The sequence below is a fragment of the Terrapene carolina genome, unplaced genomic scaffold (genome assembly GCF_002925995.2).
Source record: "Terrapene carolina triunguis isolate 2854851 unplaced genomic scaffold, T_m_triunguis-2.0 Scaffold303, whole genome shotgun sequence".
In the NCBI taxonomy this organism is placed as follows: Eukaryota; Metazoa; Chordata; order Testudines; family Emydidae; genus Terrapene; species Terrapene triunguis.
In genome coordinates this window covers 205,926-227,002 of record NW_020664654.1, presented here as the reverse complement: position 1 = coordinate 227,002, position 21,077 = coordinate 205,926, and the positions used below count along the sequence as shown (strand labels likewise).

The 21,077-nt window shown below is 53.5% G+C and overlaps 2 protein-coding genes across 2 annotated transcripts in view; one reads left to right on the top strand and one right to left on the bottom strand.

Moving 5' to 3' along the window:
* Positions 1–4,029, top strand: part of LOC115271300 — a 42,565-nt gene extending 38,536 nt beyond the window's left edge. Inside the window, exon 4 of the mRNA XM_029912865.1 lies at positions 3,931–4,029. Within this exon, the coding sequence (XP_029768725.1) occupies positions 3,931–4,029 (99 nt within the window). The remainder of the gene's footprint in view (positions 1–3,930) is intronic.
* A 385-nt stretch (positions 4,030–4,414) lies between these two features.
* DNHD1 (dynein heavy chain domain 1) overlaps positions 4,415–21,077 on the bottom strand; it is a 98,318-nt gene continuing 81,655 nt past the window's right edge. Inside the window, exons 25-30 of the mRNA XM_029912864.1 lie at positions 15,017–15,111; positions 9,909–10,340; positions 8,350–8,791; positions 7,950–8,096; positions 7,156–7,347; positions 4,415–4,428 (exon numbers count right to left, since the gene is read on the bottom strand). Coding sequence (XP_029768724.1) covers positions 4,415–4,428; positions 7,156–7,347; positions 7,950–8,096; positions 8,350–8,791; positions 9,909–10,340; positions 15,017–15,111 — 1,322 coding nt within the window. The remainder of the gene's footprint in view (positions 4,429–7,155; positions 7,348–7,949; positions 8,097–8,349; positions 8,792–9,908; positions 10,341–15,016; positions 15,112–21,077) is intronic.

The following is a 21,077-nucleotide window of genomic DNA, read 5'->3' as shown; positions in this document are numbered from 1 at the left end:
CTTTTAAGTGACCCGATAATACAGATAAACTGCATAGGAGCCTGTGAAGAGAGATTCCTTTGCTGGGACCATGGGCAAAGCCTGTTCCACGTCATGCGGCAAGCAGACCTGGTAGAGGACACGAACCACAGCAGAGCAGGCAGATATTGACGATCTAACCCTTGAGCAGCGAGGAGAGGGCTGGTCTGCGGAATCTGGCCATAGTCTTGAGAAATTCTGTTTGGTTCTTGAGGGAGAGGCCTTAGATCCCAACTGGGGAGGTTCAAAAGGTCGGCGAACCAGTGAGGCTGAGGCCAAGCCAGCAATAAAAACGGCACAATCTTGTGCGAGTCACAGATGTGTATCGTGCGCACCTAGGGACCTTTCAGAACCACTGGCTCAGGACCTGCCCCTCCTGGGCAGGGCACTTCAAGCTGGCTTACCAGTCAAGGGGTCTCCCTCACCGCGCATGTTGCTCCGTACAAGTGCTCGCAGACGACATTGTGGTGATGTTTTATCTCACAGGCAGGGAAGGGGCCAGGGCAGACCCCTCACACCAAGAGGCGTTGGCCCTCTGGCATCGCTGCATCAAGAACAGAATCCCCCTTTGAGCGACTCGGCACGCCCTGGCGCACTGCCTCAGCAGGTCGTTCAGCAGCGATCAGAGGGCCAGAGAAGGTAGAATTGGAGCAAATGGGAGCGCTGTGGCACATTGGCAGGGCTCATCCACCTGTTCAGGGAGGACCGAAGGGCCACACGTACGCGCCAGCATCTCCACAGATGATAGAGGGGTGCTAGACAGACATCAGTCACAGCTGCATGACTCAGGGGACGTCTGGCATGCGGAGTTACATATGTGCGAACTGCCATGAGTCCTGTGGAGAGAAAGTAGTGTATCTGCAGGGGCGGTGGGTGAGGCTACTTCCTCTTTACGGTGGTGCTCTAGCCCCCCAAAGACTTCAGGGCTGCCCTGAAATCGCTAGGAGTTTGCAGAGCCTGATCTGGACCTTCCAAAGGCAGGTCCTCTGTTGTTCGTGGCACTTCAGCCAGGATGCCCCAAGCTTGCAGCAATAGCGGCCATGATCATCACCTGAGCTCACGTGGACTCACCTCCTCCAAAGCAGCATGCGGAGAGGAGCGGGCAGGCAGACAGCTCTCATGTCCTGCACGTTCTTAGCTTGTAGGGGACAAGGCTCTGATTCAGAAAGTTGAGGAAACAACTAGGGAGACGTCCATTTTGGATCTGGTTTTGACCAACAGGGATGAATTAGTGGCAAAGCGAAGGTGGTTGGGAACTTGGGAGGAAGTGATCATGGTCTGATAGAATTCAAGATCCTATGGAAAGGAGGCCATGAGAACAGGAAAACAAGGACACTGGACTACAGAAAGGTGGATTTCAACCGACTCAGAGAAGTAACAGGCACGGTCCCATGGAAAGACCAATTAGGAATAAAAGGAGTTAAAGGAGCTGGCAGGTCCGAAACGGTGTAATACTAGATGCTGAACATCAAGCTATTCCGATGCAGAGCAAAGATAAGAAGAGCCACAGGAGGCCAATGTGGCTGCACAAGAAGCTTTTTAGCCATCTAAAACTCAAGAGGGATACATACAGGAAATGGAAGGAGGGGCATGTCATCAAAGAAGTGTACACGGGAATAGTGCGAGCGTGTAGGGACAAAATCAGGAAAGCCACGGCAAAGAATGAGTTACAGCTGGCAAGGAATGTTAGAGACAACAAGAAGGGGTTCTTCAAATATGTCAGACAAAAAAGAAAGATCAGGGATGGTGTGGGAAGGCAGAGTTGCTGAATGCCGACGTTGCTTCAGTCTTCTCTTTCTAGCAGTGGAGATATGTCTGCAGATTTTGCATCTGTTGTTCTGGCAGGGGCTGGTGCCGCATTGAGTTGGTGTGTCCTGGTCTGTGGGAAGCTTGCTTCTGATGATGAGCTTGGAGAGGTTGGGGGATTGTTTGAAGGCCAGCAGTGGGGGTTCAAGAGAAATTTATTTCAGGATGGGGTCATCCTTTGAAACATTCGTGGCCTCTCTGTCAGACTCCCCTTTGGGGAACCAGCTCCTGGGATGGGGAAGGCAATGGCTGTAGCTGTTTGAGGATACCCTGTATGGGTTGCAGCGTGGGGTGGTAGGTGATCACTAAGGGTGTGGGGGTTTTATTTCTGTATTGAAGCAGGTTCCCTCGGGGTATTTCGGTGGCCAGTTCCAAGATGCAATCTACTTCTCTGGTAGAGTGTCCTTGTTTGGTGAAGGCGGTTTTGAGTGTGTTAAGGTGTATAACTCACACTTTCTCCTCAGAGCATATACTGTGGTATCTGAGTGCCTGGCTGTGGATCACAGATTTCTTGGTGTGTTTGGGGTGGTTACTGGATCTATGAAGGTAGGTGTGGTGATCCGTGGGTTTCTTGTAAATGCGTCTGACGAAGTGGGTATTCACCCACAAAAGCTTATGCTCCAATACTTCTGTTAGTCTATAAGGTGCCACAGGACTCTGTTGCTTTTTGTAAATAATTGTCTGTAGAGTTCCATCATTGAAGCTGATTGTGGTGTCCAGGAAATTGAGCTGGTGGGGGAGTGTTCCAGAGAGAGTTTAATGGACAGGTGGTGGTTGTTGGAGTTGTGGTGGAAATCCATGATGGAGTTTAAGCCGTCCGTCCAGAATATGAAAATGTCATCGACGTATCTCAGGTATATCATTGGTTTCTTGGTACATTTGTCCAAAAATTCTCCTTCAAGGTGGCCCATGATTATCATAGAATCATAGAATATCAGGGTTGGAAGGGACCTCAGGAGGCATCTAGTCCAACCCCCTGTTCAAAGCAGGACCAATTCCCAACTAAATCATCCCAGCCAGGGCTTTGTCAAGCCTGATCTTAAAAACCTCTAAGGAAGGAGATTCCACCACCTCCCTAGGTAACCCATTCCAGTGCTTCACCACCCTCCTAGTGAAAAAGTTTTTCCTAATATCCAACCTAAACCTCCCCCACTACAACTTGAGACCATTACTCCTTGTTCTGTCATCTGGTACCACTGAGAACAGTCTAGACCCATCCTCTTTGGAACCCCCTTTCAGGTAGTTGAAAGTAGCTATCAAATCCCCCCTCATTCTTCTCTTCTGCAGACTAAACAATCCCAGTTTCCTCAGCCTCTCCTCATAAGTCATGTGCTCCAGCTCCCTAATCATTTTTGTTGCCCTCCACTGGACTCTTTCCAATTTTTCCACATCCTTCTTGTAGTGTGGGGCCCAAAACTGGACACAGTACGCCAGATGAGGCCTCACCAGTGCCGAATAGAGGGGAATGATCACGTCCCTCGATCTGCGGGCAATGCCCCTACTTATACAGCCCAAAATGCCATTAGCCTTCTTGGCAACAAGGGCACACTGTTGACTCATATCCAGCTTCTCGTCCACTGTAACCCCTAGGTCCTTTTCTGCAGAACTGCTGCCTAGCCACTCGGTCCCTAGTCTGTAACAGTGAATGGGATTCTTCCGTCCTAAGTGCAGGACTCTGCACTTGTCCTTGTTGAACCTCATCAGATTTCTTTTGGCCCCAATTAGTGATAGTCGTTGAAGTATAGATTCGATAGTGGCATCAGAGACAGTTGACTCGTGGTTCAGGAGTGACTCAAAATGCTCCTTCCATCTGGCTTTGATGGCTTCGCTGTCCTTAAAACACATTGACCCATCTTGGGCTCGGTGTGGCGTGGGACCATGGGAGCATGGACCATAAATGACTCTTATTGCCTGAAAAAAGCTCCTCCTGTCATGTTTATCAGCATAAAGCTCAATCTCCTGGGCCTTTTCTCACCACCACTTATTTTTGATGTCGTGGATTTTCCTTTGGGCTTCAGCCTTGAGTTGCTTGTATGACTCTTTCTTCTGCTGGTGTGATATGTCGTTTTGCCACATGCAATGAGCTTTTCTTTTCTCGTCGAGCAGGCCCTGAATCTCAGCATCATTCTCATCAAAACAATCTTGGTGATGGTGGATGACATAGTCAATGGACTCAGCACATGCCAAGGGAATGGCAGCCTTTAATCCCTTCCAGAAATGTTCATTATAATCATCAGCTGTAGGCATAGCGCCGAACCTCTCTTGGAGATACTGCTGAAGTTTCTCCCAAGTCACTGTATCTCGAAGGGACTTGATGCTGAATTTCTTTCGTACTGATTTTGCCTATTTGTGATGCCTTCAGGTGATCTGGAAAGTCATGATTGATCTAACAAGGCAATGGTCTGTCCAACAGTCATTGGTTCCACGCATGGCTCTCGTGATGCAGACATCCTTCTGATCTCGAGCTCTGACAAGAACATAGTCAAGAAGGTGCCAATGCCTGGAGTGAGGGTTTCTCCAGGTGGTCTTACACTTCTCACCTTGTCTAAAGAGGGTGTTTGTGATGATCAGGCCATGTTCTATGCATTTCCTACTCCTTCTTTTCTGATAGAGCAATTCCAGAGATCTGACTCATGCCGGACTGTTGCGTTAAAATCTCTGGGGAGAATGATCTTGTCCTCCTTGGGAATGTTGGTCAAGACTCTGTCAAGATCTGTATAGAATTGTTCCTTGATATCCTTGACAGCATTGAGTGTTGGGGCATATGCGCTGATGACAGCAGCAGACTGGTTGTTGCTGAGCTTAAGACAAATAGCCATAAGACGTTCATTGGTTCTTATAGGAAATTCTGTAAACTGAATGACAAACTTATTCCTAATAGCAAAACTGACACCATGAATGTGCCTGTCCTTTGCAGATTTTCCTTTCTAGAAAAAGGTGTAGCCTCCACCTTCTTCTCTCAGTTGACCTTCATCTGGGCACCTTGTCTCATTCAGGGCAGCGACGTCAATGTTATATCTTGCAAGTTCGCTGGCGATGATAGCAGTTCTTCTTTCCAGCCATACATTATCTTTGTTATCCATCAGGGTGAGAACATTCCATGTAGCAAAAGTCACCATCTTTTTATAGCTTCAAACACAGGCAGATGCCACTGGCCATGGTAATCCAGCCAGGAGTGGAAGAGACAGCCTAGGTTTAGGGCACCTTTTCTAGCCCTCTCCCAGTGCAGGGTGAGCAGAGGGGATCCTAAAGAGAACTGCTCAGTTGCAATAGCAGCTGCCGAATTGCACCCGTCTCAGTCCAGGTGCCAGACGTCCATCTAACTACCGCCACCTATGCGCAGATTCGTGGTTAGGAACTGCCAGATTCACTAATCCTGTCCCCGTCACCACTAGTCCATCGCCACAGGGCTGGGAAGGTTGCAAAGATGTTATTTCCCGTGATAGATGCCTGTGCGCGACTTCTTTTAGCATGGGGAAGCTGGTGCACCTACAGCGACCACATGATCATGACAAGCTGGAGGTCTGGGGCCCAGTGGCAGGGAAAGTCTGAGACGACTGGAGATCTCTAACTTGCTGCAGCCTTCATCTGCTTTCACAGCCTTTGAGATCCGAAGACCTTCTTCTGCTTGATCCACCATTGAGGACTTGGGGGATTGGACCGTGCTTTGTCTGGGACCTCCCCTCAGACCTGTTTGCCTTGGGAGACCCTACCAGGAGCATAAAGCTCCCGACCATATAGCTCTGAGGATGGACCCCTGTGTACTCCTGTGCACGCTGCCAGCTGACATCAAGAAGTCTGTGGGTCACACCAGATGATCTAATGGTCCCTTCTGGCCTTAAGCGCTATGAATCGCCCATGCCAGTCACAGCACTGAACAGCTGCTGGAGAGAGAACGGAAGTCAGCACCGTGCCTCTCCACTGTCGCCCCCTTTCGACCTGTCAGACTCAGGGTCCTTCTCCCCTGGCCAGGAGGCCAAAACCCAAGGGCCAGTTAGGTCCCAGCTCCTCTCAGAGCCACTGGGAACTCTGGACCATTCCTGGTAGGACTGAGCTACGTCTTTGGAGCAGGGATATCTCTGGGCAGCACTGGATGGCCCCTATGCTAAAGCCTATACCAAGAGCAGAGACTTGCCATGAAAAGCCGCTTCCTTTTACAGCCTGGGGTCCCCGCACCAGGGGGCCCAGCAGACACTGCTCTCCAGAGGAGCTCACGAGCCAGAGACTTACCCTGAATGGGGATCCCACCACAGAACAGCTCATCAGTGACTGTCCCTGGGGGAAGCTGCCAACCCTGACAGTGGGCACAAGCCAAGGGACCATACCTAGCCAAAGGAGAGAGACTCTGACCCCAGACCCCCAGCAAGAGTTGGGGGGAGATGCCCGCGGAGCAGAAATGGCTGAAGCACATTCTGAGGCGCAGAGGGGCAGTGAATGGGGCTGGCGTCTGCAATGGAAGATGGGGACTACACTGGAGCATGGAGATGAAGCCCCTCCAGCACCCTGTGCTCAGCCCTGCCCCTTCCTCCCCAAATGGCCCAGCCAGGCCAAGTCCTGGAAGAGAGGGGAAGAGCTAACCCTGCTTCACCCAGCTCAGTGTGGGGGCTGTCGCTGATCCCTGGTAGGGAGCCCCAGGGGGAGGAGCAAGGGGGGAGTCTCATGGGAGCTTCCTGCAGGGAGATGGATTCAGACAGGCAGTGTCCCTGGGGGGTGGGAATCATAGAATCATAGAATATCAGGGTTGGAAGGGACCTCAGGAGGTATCTAGTCCCACCCCCTGCTCAAAGCGGGACCAACCTCAACTAAATCATCCCAGCCAGGGCTTTGTCAAGCCGGGCCTTAAAAACCTCTAAGGAAGGAGATTCCACCACCTCCCTAGAGAACCCATTTCAGTGCTTCACCACCCTCCTAGTGAAATAGTGTTTCCTAATATCCAACCTAAACCTCCCCACTGCAACTTGAGACCATTGCTCCTTGTTCTGTCATCTGGTACCACTGAGAACAGTCTAGATCCATCCGCTTTGGAACCCCCCTTCAGATAGTTGAAAGCAGCTATCAAATCCCCCCTCATTCTTCTCTTCTGCAGACTAAACAATCCCAGTTCCCTCAGCCTCTCCTCATAAGTCATGTGCTCCAGCTCCCTAATCATTTTTGTTGCCCTCCGCTGGACTCTTTCCAATTTTTCCACATCCTTCTTGTAATGTGGGGCCCAAAACTGGACACAGTACTCCGGATGAGGCCTCACCAACGTCGAATAGAGGGGAACGATCACGTCCCTCAATCTGCTGGCAATGCCCCTACTTATGGAAGCCCCAGCGCTCGGTCCCTTACCTTTCCCCAAGGCACGGAGCGGCAGAGTGGTGCTCAGGTAGAGCCGGAAAGAGGGCAGCACCTGCACCACCCCGAGCGATTCGGAGTGCAGGGTGCAGCCCCCCGCCCCCAGCAGCGTCTCCTTCTGCAGGAGCTGCAGGAGAGCCGGGCAGCAGGGGCTCCTCTCAAAGTCCAGGAGCAGGATGGGCAGCCCTGGGGAAACGGCCTCAGTTACCCCCTGGTGCGCCACCAGGGTCCAGCTACTGCCCCACCACCGGCCCAGCCCGACCCCCCTCGCCTGCCCAGCCCCCCACAGCCTGACTGACATTGCCTGCCCAGCCCCCTACAGCCTGTCCCCACAGCCTGCCCAGCCCCCCACAGTCTGACCCCCATCGCCTCCCCAGCCCCCACTGCCTGCCCAGCCCCCCACAGCCTGCCCCCATTGCCTGCCCTGACCCCCACAGCCTGACCCCCCATTGACTGCCCAGCCCCCACTATCACCTGCCCAGCCCCCCACAGCCTGCCCCCATGGCCTCCCCAGCCCCCACCGCCTGACCCCCATTGACTGCCCAGCCCTCCTCAGCTGCTCCCTACCTCCTGGAGGTGACAGGCCCCGGCGTGCAATAACCATCTGACTCAAAGAATGCAGGCCTGGACCTGCCGTCTCTGGGGAGCTCTGCTGGGCCCCCAGCACGGTGGAGGCCAGTTGTCTGCAGGGGGTGTGTGCTGGGGGCCCAGACCCAGAGGCCAGGTCAGGCCCAGTGGCATGCTGGGGGCATGTAGTGTCTACAGCGCGCTCACACGCCCGCCCTTACCGGTGCTGGCTGCAGCCAGGAGGTTGTGCTCCAGCCTGGGGTCTGTAGCCGACAGCACCTGGAGATTTTTCTCAGGTGACTCTTCATTGCTCCCTGACTCCTCGGCACTGGACAGCGTGTCCGAGCCGGCGAAGAGCAGGGACTCGTCTGGAGGAGACAGGAGAAGGTTCCTACTCGGATCCTGAAAAGGGGCTCCCAGAAGGGCCCTTCCTTCCCTAAGGCCCCGGTGGGGCTGGGGGAACTTTTCAGGAGACTCCAGGAACCTGAGCTGTGCAGAAGGAATAACCTCTCGCTCTAGAGCTGCTGGCACCTGATAGCAGAGGGCTCATTCACTCCCCACCCAAGGCAGCTGGGGAGGGGGGGCTGGTCCCAGGCCTGGCTTCTCATTCCCCTCACTCACCCTCATCCGCTTTCTGTGCCATGAGGAGCCAGGTGAGGGCCTGCTGGTCAGGGTCGAGCAGCAGGGACCAGCAGCGGGAGCAGGCGTGAGTGTCTGTGCGGAGCAGCAGGGCGGCCTGGCGCCCGGCCCAGTCCTGCGGCTTCTGGTCCCTGTCCCAGGCACGCTGCTCCCTCTCTGAGCTCAGCAGGGCCAGCAAGCTGAAGTCCTGGCGCACAGGCAGCAGGGCTGGGCCCCGGGGGGCTGGGCCAGGGCAGGGCAGCTCCTTCTCCAGCAACCTCCGCACGTCGTCTGGCCCCAGGGAGCTTTGGCGCCTGGCACAGATATCCTGCCACTTCTCCAGCAGCTCCTGGCGCCGCGGCGGGGGGAAGGCGCCCATGTAGGAGAGAGCGGCTGCACAAAGGAGTGCGTCCCCCTGGGCCGTGCTGCAGTTCTGCTCCAAGTGCTGTCAGGAGACAAGGCAGGGTCAGCAGGGAACCCCACCCCTAGCGGAAGCCCTGCCCCCAGGCCCCGATCCCTGCCCCCTGGGGGAGAGCCTCACACCCAGACCCTGCCCCCATGGGGGAGCCCTGCTCCCAGACTCCGCCCCCAGGGGATCCCCACCCCCAGACCCTGATCCCCACCCTCAGGGGGAGCCCCATACCCAGACCCTACCCCTGGGGGAAGCCCTGTTCCCAGACCCCACCCCTGGGGGGGAGTCCTGCTCCCAGATCCTGTACACCCCAATCTCCACTCCTAGCAACCCCTGCATCCAGAGTCTATACCCCGATCTCCAACCCTCGCACCGAGACGGACTAACCCTACACACGGCCCCCTCCCTCCAGCCAGAGGGAGCAGATCCTAGAGCCAAGAGGTGCCGCTGCCTGGCTCGGACTGCTGCAGCCCAGGGCAGCTCTGGATTTGGCCTACAGGAGCTCCAGAGTACAGGGCAAGGAGAGATGGGGAGTCCCAGGAATGGATGGGGAGAAACATCCCAGAATCCTTTGCACTGGCTCTTTGGCTTCCTGGGACGCCGGACGCCCCGGGCATCGGGGAGGGGAGGGGACGAGGCTGTCCCGGTCGTTACCCGGGACGCCGGCCGCCCCGGGCATCGGGGACGGAAGGGGACGAGGCTGTCCCGGTCGTTACCTGGGACGCCGGCCGCCCCGGGCGTCAGGGAGGGGACGGGACGAGGCTGTCCTGGTCGTTACCCGGGACGCCGGCCACTCCGGGCGTTGGGGACGGGAGGGGACGAGACTGTCCCGGTCATTACCCGGGACGCCGGCCGCTCCGGGCGTCGGGGAGGGGACGGGATGAGGCTGTCCTGGCCGTTACCCGGGACGCCGGCTGCCCCGGGCGTCGGGGACGGGATGCGACGAGGCTGTCCCGGTCGTTACCTGGGATGCCGGCTGCCCCGGACGTCAGGGAGGGGACGGGACGAGGCTGTCCCTGCCGTTACCCGGGACGCCGGCTGCCCCGGGCGTCAGAGAGGGGACGGGACGAGGCTGTCCCAGCCGTTACCTGGGATGCCGGCTGCCCCGGACGTCAGAGAGGGGACGGGACGAGGCTGTCCTGGCCGTTACCTTCACAGCCGCTGTCCAGTTGGCCACGTGCGTTGCCACCGAGCTCTCAACGGTGTCAGCCTTCTCCTTCTCCTGCAGGACGTGACTGAGTTCGCGGGCCAGGGCCTCCTGATGCTCGGTGGCCTGCAGCAGCTCCAAGCCCCAGCTCGAGCTCAACTCGTTCAGCTTCTCAGCCTGCAGGCGCCGGTCGCCCAGCCGCCCCTTCTCCGCCCGAATCTGGAACTTGCAGTGCTGCAGCTGCATCAAGGTGGGCTCCCAGATGCGCAGAGCCCGGTGGTACCAGTAGATGGCGCAGATCCACTGGCACAGGGCAGCCGCGGCTTTGCTGACGCTCTGCAGGGAGGCAGCGCAGAAGCTCTCGTCCGACACCACCTGGCCCAGAGCCTGGAACAGGTCGTTGGGGAGCTCGTCCTTCGGGTAGAAGAGCAGCTCCTGGAGAGCAGAGAGGAGAGGGGTCAGGCTGGGCTCGGGGAAGGGGACTCATGGCGCACCCCAAAGCCAAATCCTGACCCCCACATAGTAGAGCCCCGGGTGGCCCTATTTGTTAATCCCGCCCCACACTGGTTCTTGCATTTTATCCCACTTCCCCCAGCAAAACCAGCAGCTCGCGACTCCCGCAAGAGAGCGCGAGTCCCCCATCTATTAACACCCAAACCGAAGCATGGCCGGGTCAGACATGAGCTGCAGACACGTGTTTTACATGGGAAACTGAGGAGGGATTTACTGTTTTCCTGCACGTTCCTGCCATGGGGTTGTTTTGCCCCCCACAAAGTGCATGTTATCCACCTCAACTATTATGGCAGGCAGGGTTGCCATAGATTCCAGGGATTGTCCTAGAGTCTCCAGGAATTAAAGGTGACTCTTTAATTGAAGCTTATGTCATGGGATGGCCCCTCCAGGAATACGTCCAACCAAGACTGGCCACCCTAATGGAAGCGGGTCCTGCGGGCCCCCAGTCCCACTGCAGGGCTGTACCACAGAGCTCCCCCCAGAGCAGCGGGCTCTCCTCTGCCCCCGGCAGGTGAGGGACATTGCACGGCATGCCCTAGAGACGTGGGGGATGTGATGAATGTGGGAATGTTTGGAAATGGTTTTACGAACTATCCATCTGTCACGGACTCTTGTCTATGTCCTTGGGAGTCACCCAGGACCCACACAGCTCCATGGGGACAGGCCTGTGACCTCCAACACTCCAAAATTGGGCCTTCGGGTGCCAGCGACCCCTGTCTCCCGCCATGGTTGCCTGCAGAGAATCCGGCCAAGCCAGAATCCAGTGGGAGACTTATACTGTCCCCTTCAGGGTGCAATGCTTGTGTTGGGGGGTGTTGGCCCCTCACTGACATTGAGGGGGGGTTGATTGGCCCTCTCCCAGGACCAAAAGGAAGGGGGAGGGTTGATGGGAAGCCAGGCCCCTGAGACTGACAGGCCCCACGGGCAATGGGGAGAGGCCAACACTTCCAGTCAGCCTGATTGACAGGGCAGGTAGGCCAAGGGGGGGCCTGAGCCAGAGGGGCCGAGCTAAGGGGGGAGCAGGGGCCCGGGCTGAGCGCCTGAGCCGCCGGCTGGGCAGAGTGAGAGAGACCCTGGGCAGAGGTCCCAGGGCAGGGAGATGCCCCCAGGCCAAGAGGTCTTGCAGCCCAGACTGGGAGGGGGCTTGTAACCCCCACGGGGGGGGAGGGGGGGCTGCCCCCTAGAGCCTGAGGGCGTGTGGCCACCGCCAGAGACAGTGTCCGACCTGCGGCACAGCCAGAGCCTGGGCAGGGCCTGGGCCGGGTGAGGAACAGACTGTGCACTGCCCTGGCATTCCCTGCCACAGAGCGGGGTGACGGCTTTTCCCTCCACCTTTCCCAGTTTCTACTTATTTTTAAGGACTTGCTGTGTAATAAATCGTGTTTGCTTTGAACTGTATGCAATGATCAGTGGGTCAGGACAGAGCCCCCCGGAGTGGGGACGCCCAAGCCCTGTCCTAAGTACGACAGCCAGATTGGGGGTCGAGCCCCAGGAATCCTGGGACCAGCCTGGTCGGGGGTCCGAGTCAGGCAGGCCGCTGGGTAAGGGAGTGGGAGCGAGGACTCGGCTCCTTTCACTAGCCCGTTTCACTGGGGTGGTGTATAAGCCAGGAAAGCTCCCCACAACAGCAGGACCATTCCCCTGATTACACTCTTAATGAGTCTGTGCAGCACCACCAGGCAGCCTTCCCAAACAAGGTAACAATTTATCAGTCACCTGAAAGTCCTTAGGCCATCACAGAGAGGCAAAGGCTGAGAGTTCAGACTGGCCCACGCCAGGGCTCCCTGGAGCCAGGCTCCTGTAGGTACCATCTTCCCTTCCTCTGTCTTGGTCCCTTTCTCTGTCTGTAGCCAGCCCCCTGTGTCTCTGAGAGCTGGCCCTGACCCCTTGCCTTGTTTCTCCAGCTTGGGGCCTTTGCCCTGCTTTCCTGCCGAGAGGTGGGGGAAATGGCCGTCCTCTTGGCTGTTGGTTGCTCGGTGTGACTGTCCCAGCTATTGGGGTTTCTATTGTCTCTTCAGATCCTCCATTCACGTGTGTAGACTTTATTCAATTTGTTATTGACTTGGGTTTCCAACCAGGCTGCTGCTTGAGTCAAACCACCTCATTCCTGCCGGTTCCATGCCGGGCTTGTCTTCACAGAACCATCGAATCGTAGGACTGGAAGGGACCTCGAGAGGTCGGCTAGTCCAGTCCCCAGCACCCATGGCAGGACTCAGTATTATCTAGACCATCCCTGACAGGTGTTTGTCCAGCCTGCTCTTAAAAATCCCAAATGACGGAGATTCCACAACCTCCCTGGGCAATTTATTCCAGTGCTTAACCACCCTGACAGTCAGGAAGTTTTCCTAATGTCCAACCTAAACCTCCCTTGCTGCAATTTAAGCCCATTGCTTCTTGTCCTATCCTCAGAGGTTAAGAAAAACAATTTTTCTCCCTCCTCCTTTCAACAACCTTTTACGTACTTGAAAACTGTTATCATGTCCCCTCTCAGTCTTCTCTTCTCCAGACTAAACAAACCAAATTTTTTCAATCTTCCCTCATAGGTCATGATTTCTAGACCTTTAATCATTTTTGTTGCTCTTCTCTGGACTTTCTCCAATTTGTCCACATCCTTCCTGAAATGTGTCACCCAGAACTGGACACAATACTCTAGTTGAGGGATGTGGGGCAAAATCAGTATTTGGTCCTGCTAATGAAGGCAGGGGGCTGGACTCATATGACCTTTCAAGGTCCCTTCCAGTTCTAGGAGATAGGATATCTCCATTAATTTTCTATTTTCATTTTTTCTAGTCAGAGGCAGAAGAATTACTTCTTGTGTCTTGCTTACAATACTCCTGCTAATACATCCCAGAATGTTGTTTGCTTTTTTTGCAGCAGTGTTACACTGTTGACTCATATTTAGCTTGTGATCCACTCTGACCCCCAGATCCGTTTCCGCAGTACTCCTTCCTAGGCAGTCATTTCCCATTGTGTATGTGTGCAGCACTACAGTGGTGCATGCATCATTGGCACCGGAGATCAGCGAGCAGTGTCCGCTGGTCACACCTGCTCCCCTGATGACCTCAAGCCTCTACTTCCTCGAGTGTATGAAGGGGGCTGAGTGACCAACCAACCCTCAGCGCCTGCTCCACTATCAAGTCCAGGCGATAAGCCTTGGCAGTAGCAGGGAAAGGAGAATGGCTTGTGGAAAAACATGTAGACACCACACCTCAGAGAACTCCAGTTACTAACAGTAACTTTCCTTTTCTCTGAGTGCTTCTTTACATGTGTTCTCTTCTGGTGGCTCCCAAGCAGGATATAGTAGATGGAGGAGGATACTCCAAGTCTAATTAGACAAAGACTGCAAACACAGCCCTCCCAAATTGGGCATAGGAACAAGATGCATGACCCAAAGAGCAACAGTGAAAGTATGTGTACTACTCAAATAGCAACCCTCCATAGAACAGTGATGGGCATTCCCCTAAGAGAGGCTGCAGAAGTGGCCTGGCTCTGGGAGAATGTGACCTAACATGACCTGGGAGTTCTAAATTGGCCACATCACATAAAGAGTCTCTGAGTCAGACTGCCTGACCCTTGGCTCTCTCGGCAATATGAACAGCCTAGGGAACTCTGCCTGACTCGTTTTATTCCAGGCAGATAACATGAGAGAGCTCAGAAAGCAACGACAGTAGGTAAGGCAGCACCTCCGTGGATTAAACGAGGCTTCAGGAAAAAGGAAGTAAGTGAATGGTCTGACTGACGTGAAGAGCAGCGAATACTTGGGGAGAAATTTAGGGTGTGGCCAGAGTGTAACTTTATGCTTGGAAAAGTCAGACATGAGGTTCCCCCACGGACAGCTTCCAGTCCACAGACCCTACATGCTGATGTCTTGGCAATGAGCAATGCCATCTTCACAGAAAAAGGCCAATGTCATGAATGGGGGTCCCATCAGACCTGTACGTACCACATTCAGATTCCACGAGGGAGGGTGTTCGCTTATCAGAGGGGAAACTCTCACAAGACCTTTCACAAACTCTTTGACTGAAGGATGAGAAACAACAGCATGATCCTGAATTGGTGAATGACAGCCAGAGAGAGCAGCCAAATAAACACACAATGTGCTTTGTGACAAAGAGGAGGTTTTTTAAAGGTAATAGACACTCAAGGATATAAGGGACTGGTGTCTCTCTTGGGGAACAATCATGTTGGGAAGCCCTGGATGAAAAACGCTTTTGTTCTGCAGTACAAATTGTCCTTGCGGACTGCTTTCTGTGCTGAATCCATAGGCTCTGTACATCAACAGAACAATTCTTCTCCACGCCGTGACAAGACATCTGGATGAAATGTTCCCATTGTTCTGAGTAATCAAGTCTGACAGAAACGTGTCAACACTGCAGGTGTCACTCAGAGATTTCTGATTTCCATGAACCAGTGCTGAGGCCCTGTACTGTTTGACCTTCCTTCACACATGGAATTGGGGGATAAGCATACAACAGGCCCTGAGCCCAAGAGATTAAGAAGGCATCTCTTTGAGAACTTGGACTCTGTCCTCTCTTGGAACAAAATACTTGGCTTTCCTGTTCTGTTCAGCTATAAAAAGATCTATGTGGGGCGCACACTCTGATTGACAGTGGACTTGACACCTGAATCCTTTGTGAACCATTTGTGATTCTGAAAATGCTGCTTAGATGGTCTGCGAACATGTTGTGTAGGCCTGGAAAATGAACTGCCATTAGTGTTACATTGTGCATTGCTTTCCTGCACCAGAGCATTGATCTGGTTCCTCCCTGTTTACATAAAACATGGCAGTGGTATTGTTGGTTCTTACGTGCACACTCAGATCTTTGATATGAGGTAGAAAGGTTACTCCTGGGGGGATTCTGTACCACTGAGCATGTGCAGAATTCATGTTGCCCGCAGATTTTTCTTCTCTGCAGAAAATACACTCTGCCAGAGAGGCACTGCAGTTTCGCCTTTCGCCCACTAGGGGCTACTGTGGCACCAGAACAGAGGGCAGCCGGATCACCAGCCGTAGCAGCCAGCTGCAGAGAAGGAAGAGGAGAGGCTGCGTTCCTTACAGCACCCTGCCTGCGGGGCCAGGGAAGGAGACACTGGATATGGGGGGGGCCGACAGAGCAGGGCACATGGGCACTGAGTTTCAGAAGGGCTAGTGGAGGGGACAGACTGGGGAGGGAGCTGAATGGGAGTGGGGGTGAAGTGCCACATGGGGCAGGCACATGCATGGTCACATGGGGATGGGCTGGCTAACTGAGGGGGTACAGGGCCACATGGGAACAAGGGGCAGCGGGGGGTGCATGGGGGCAGCTGAGTGGGGTGCAGAGACACATGAGACTCGGGGGTCGGGGGATACAGGTCCACATGGGGATGGGGGCAGATATGTCTCACTGATTGGGAGAGGCTAGGGGTCAGCCAGGGTCTTCCATACTTCTCCCACCCACACCCAACAACCCTCCAGGTTCACACTCAGGCTCCTTCCCAGCAATTTACTTCCCTCCCCTTCAGCGCCTCAGTTACTCCGACTCCCCCAAGCCTTTGCACTGCTTCTGAGAGGGGCGGGAAATCCAGTTCTGTATTAATATGCCTAGTAAGGAATCTATTTCTCAAAAACATTTATTTTTTGTTGTCTGTATTGTTACAAACTTGCTGACAGGTATTTTGAAATAAATTACCCAAATAATTGAAACTGACGCGATGATATGGTGTTATTTTAACCAAATAAAATATATTGAATTTTGCAGAATTTAAAAATATTGTGTGCAGAATTTTTTATTTGGTGGAGCAGAATTGCCCCAGGAGTAAAATGCCACGCAGGTAAGTTGTATCATTTTGAATTTCAGGACGTTGCTATGAAGCCAAGCCTCTCTTCAAACCCACTGACACTGTACTGCAGTGGTTCCCAAACTGTGGGTTGTGACCCCATAGGGTTGCATCCTCAGCAGATGGGGTCGCAGTGATCACTAGTGTATGGAGGGCACCATTTTGCTCCACACAGCGTGACCTTGCATGTACGGTGTGCGTGTGTGACGAACTGGGACTGTTCTTAATGTGGTCTGTGAATGCTGACAGGGGAGTGTGGCTAGGATAGTCTGCAATGCGGGGATGGGAGACTGACCTACGGAGAATACCTGAGCATGTAACATGAGAACCCAGGAGGGGGCTGGGGCCAGGTGACACCTTTGCCCGGGAAACTGAACAAAGGCTGTGGGAGGGGTCGCTGAAGGCAGAGTCTGAGAAGGTGGCTGGTGAGGTGGCTGGGAGGCAGGGAGGGCTCTGACCTCCGGAGGGGGGCTGGGGTGCCCGAGGACCCCAAGATGGACCTAACTGAGGGGTATCCTGTTGTCTGTGCCTGCAAGACCTGTCTTGGACTGTATTCCCGTCGTCTAAATAAACCTTCTGCTTTACTGGCTGGCTGAGAGTCATGGTGAATCGCAGGAAGCCGGGGGTGCAGGGCCCTGAGTCCCCCCATATTCCGTGACAGCGTGAGGTTACAATGCATGGAGGATGCCATTTTGCTCTTCAAAATGGTAACTTCCATGCTGTCTGGGGTTCCGGGAGGAAAGAATTCATTAACATGGTTGCGAAACTTATCATGTCTAGAGTGAACCCAAACTGAAGCTTATTACCAGAGCTGGAGTTAAAGATTCAGATAAAAGCAAGTAAAAGGATTTGGAAAGTTTTGTTCTCCCCAGAACTTCCCACCAAATCGGTAGTGACCAATGCTTCATTGCTGGGTTGGGAAGCCCATCTTGACAACTTCACAATACAGCAGGAGTTCGCACACTTGTTCCTGGCCCTATCGGACCAAAATGTGACACACTCTCTCAGCTTAGAGCTGCAAATTTAAGCAAATAAGAGATGTGATTTGGTAAAAGACATAATTTTTTTGTTAACTAATATAGATTTTGTCATATTAAAGAGTTAAAAATATTCATAAATATTAATAAAAATATATCGGTTCTGATGGCACAAGATTAGACCTTGATGAACGTGTCCTCTCATATTAGCTGATTATATAAACAAACCACCACTAGTGGCAGGTGCTGGATCAAGTGCGTGTTGAAAGGTAGAGAATTGTTACATTTTAGTGACTTTATAGTTTTATGTCTAGTTGACTAAGGAATTATTTATGTGTGAGAATTCCTCATTATTATCTTCATATGGAAGCTAAAAGAGGTGACTGGTTGGCTGGTTGAGCCCTAGCTTGGTAGCTTGGCCATCATCATAGGCTTTCGTAGTCTCTAGGCCCAGATTCAAGGTGAAAATTTGTGAGGACGATCTTGTACAGTGAGTTTCGTGAGGGGACACGTTTGAAATTTTTGGACATTATACCTCTGTCTGTATTCGTGTCTGTGTTTACTATATATATGTCATCCCTTTGTCTTCAGCTCAGCCTGTTATATTATACCTTGCATGCTTGAGTTTTGATTCAGTGATAAGGATAATAACCTTTCTAACTGTTTCATTTTGTATTTGTAGAGGAAAATTGAGTAGGTCTAAAACTTTGGTCAAGAAAACTGTGTACATGCTAAAGTCTGGTCAGGCTGTGTGTACGTGGTCAAAGGGCAGAAGGAGGGGGTAAGGAAAATTACTAACAAGACAATTGCAACAGCAAATCTTGAGAAAAAACGGTTACTCACCTTTGTAACTGTTGTTCTTCGAGATGTGTTGCTCATATCCATTCCAATTAGGTGTGTGCGCGCCGCGTGCACGATCGTCGGAGAATTTGTACCCTAGCAACACCCGGTGGGTCGGCTGTGGAGCCCCCTGGAGTGGTGCCTTCATGGCGCTGGATATATATCCCAGCCGACCCAGCGCCCCCTCAGTTCCTTCTTGCCGGCTACTCCGACAGTGGGGAAGGAGGGTGGGTTTGGAATGGATATGAGCAACACATCTCGAAGAACAACAGTTACAAAGGTGAGTAACCGTTTTTTCTTCTTCGAGTGCTTGCTCATATCGATTCCAATTAGGTGACTACCAAGCCTTACCTAGGCGGTGGGGTCGGAGTGAGACATCGCTGAGTGCAGAACCGCTGATCCAAATGCAGCATCGTCTCTAGATTGCTGTACTAATGCGTAGTGAGTGGCAAAGGTATGAACGGATGACCAAACTGCCGCTCTACAGATCTCATGGATCGGAACCTGAGCCAGGAAGGCGGTCGAGGAGGCTTGAGCCCTTGTGGAGTGGGCGGTGAGGCGTGGTGTCGGAACACCGGCCAAGTTGAAGCAAGCACGAATACAGGACGTGATCAAAGAGGAGATACATTGCGAGGAGAGCGGTAGGCCTTTCATCCGGTCAACCACTGCAACGAAGAGTTGAGTCGTCTTCCTAAATGGCTTCGTACGCTCGATATAGAACGTGAGGGCCCTGCGTACGTTCAAAGAGTGCATACGCTGATCTTGTCGCGTAGCGTGCGCCTTAGGGTGGAAGACCAGGAGAAATATATCGTGGTTCACATGAAAAGTTGATACCGCTTTGGGGAGAAAGGCAGGGTGGGGGCGAAGCTGCACCTTGTCTTTATGGAAGACTGTATACGGAGGTTCCGACGTGAGGGCTCTGATTTCAGAAACACGCCTTGCTGAAGTGATGGCTACAAGGAAGGCTGTCTTCCAAGATAGGTAAAGGAGCGAGCAGGTAGCCATTGGCTCGAACGGGGGCCCCGTGAGCCTGGAGAGAACCACGTTAAGGTCCCACGCCAGAACCGGTTGACGCAGTTGTGGGTATAGGCGATCTAAGCCCTTTAGGAATCTGACGACCATCGAGTTAGAGAAGACCAAGGAAGCATGTTCTCCTGGATGGAATCCCGAGATAGCTGCCAGGTGCACCCTGACAGATGATATCGCCAGGCCCTGCTGCTTTAGGGATAGGAGATAGTCCAGTATAAGTGGTATCGACACCTGCAAGGGGGGCGTTGCACGCTGCTCGCACCAACAGGAGAAGTGTTTCCATTTGGCTAAGTAGATGGCCCGAGTGGAGGGTTTCCTGCTGCCCAACAGAACCTGCTGCACGGAATGTGAGCAGAGCAACTCTGCCCGAGTTAGCCATGCAGCATCCACGCTGTAAGGTGGAGTGATTGCATGTCGGGGTGACAGAGTCATCCGTGGTCCTGGGAGATTAAGTCCGGCCACAGTGGGAGCGTGATCGGAGGCTCTACCAACAACTCCAGGAGTGTGGTGTACCAGTGCCTTGGCCATGCTGGAGCGACCAGAATCATGCGTGCCTTGTCCCTGCACAGCTTGAGCAGGACCTGTGGACCAGCGGGAACGGAGGGAAGGCGTAGAACAGCTGGTCTCTCCACGGCAGTAGGAAAGCGTTTGACAGGGAGCCCTGAGAGAACAGAACACTTGGCATTTTCGGTTGACGCGTGAGGCGAATAGGTCGATGTGGGGAAACCCCCACCTCCGGAAGATGGCGTGGATGATATCTGGGCAAATCGACCACTCGTGAGATTGGAATGACCTGCTGAGGCGGTCCGCCAGTGTGTTCTGGACTCCTGGGAGAAACGACGCTATGAGATGTATCGAGTAGGCTATGCAAAACTCCCACAGGCGAATAGCCTCCTGGCATAGGGGGGACGATCGAGCTCCCCCTTGCTTGCTGATGTAGAACATGGCCGAGGTGTTGTCTGTGAGGACTGCCACACAACGGCCATGTAGGAGATCGCAAAACGCCTGACATGCTAGGCGTACTGCCATCAGTTCTCGAACATTGATGTGCAGGGCTAGTTCGGATGCGGTCCAAAGGCCCTGCATCTGGTGCTCCCTGAGGTGAGCGCCCCAGCCCAGAGATGATGCGTCTGTGACCAGGTATAGGGAAGGTTGTGGGGTGTGAAATGGGACCCCTTCGCACACCGACGTGTGGTTCAGCCACCAGTTGAGGGAGGTCAAGACTGAATTCGGAACCGTGACCACCATGTTCAGGCTGTCCCAGCCTGGACGGTACACTGATGATACCCAGGCCTGAAGCGGGCGGAGCCGAAGTCTGGCATGCCTGGTTACGTAAGTGCACGACGCCGAGGCACGTCCTTATCGTGGAAGTCAGGAAGCCTCGGCGGCTGTGGATGATGTTTGCGATAGCCTGAAAATGAGTGTCCGGCAATAGAGCGCGGGCGAGTCTGGAGTCTAAGACTGCCCTGATAAACTCTATTCTCTGGATAGGCTCCAGAGTAGACTTTTCTCTGTTGAGTAAGATGCCCAGCTTGTGGAATCTGCGCAGGGTGAATTGGACGTGGGATTGAACTTCTTCCCTGGTGCGGCCACGAACTAGCCAGTCGTCCAGATACAGGAACACCTGTATCCTTTGTCGACGAAGGTAGGCTGCCACAACGGCCATACATTTGGTAAACACTCTCGGAGCCGTGGACAGCCCGAAGGGAAGGATGGCAAATTGGTAGTGTATGTGGTTTACTACAAAGCGAAGGAAGCGCCTGTGCGGAGGGTAGATTGCTATATGAAAATACACGTCCTTCATGTCGAGGGCGGCGTACCAGTCTCCAGGATCCAGGGAAGGGATAATGGTTCCCAATGAGACCATGTAGAACTTCAACTTTACCATGAATTTGTTGAGTCCGTGCAGATCTAAAATGGGTTGAAGTCCCCCTTTTGTCTTGGGGATCAGGGAGAAGCTGTGGATGTGGTATACCTAGACTTTAGTAAGGCATTT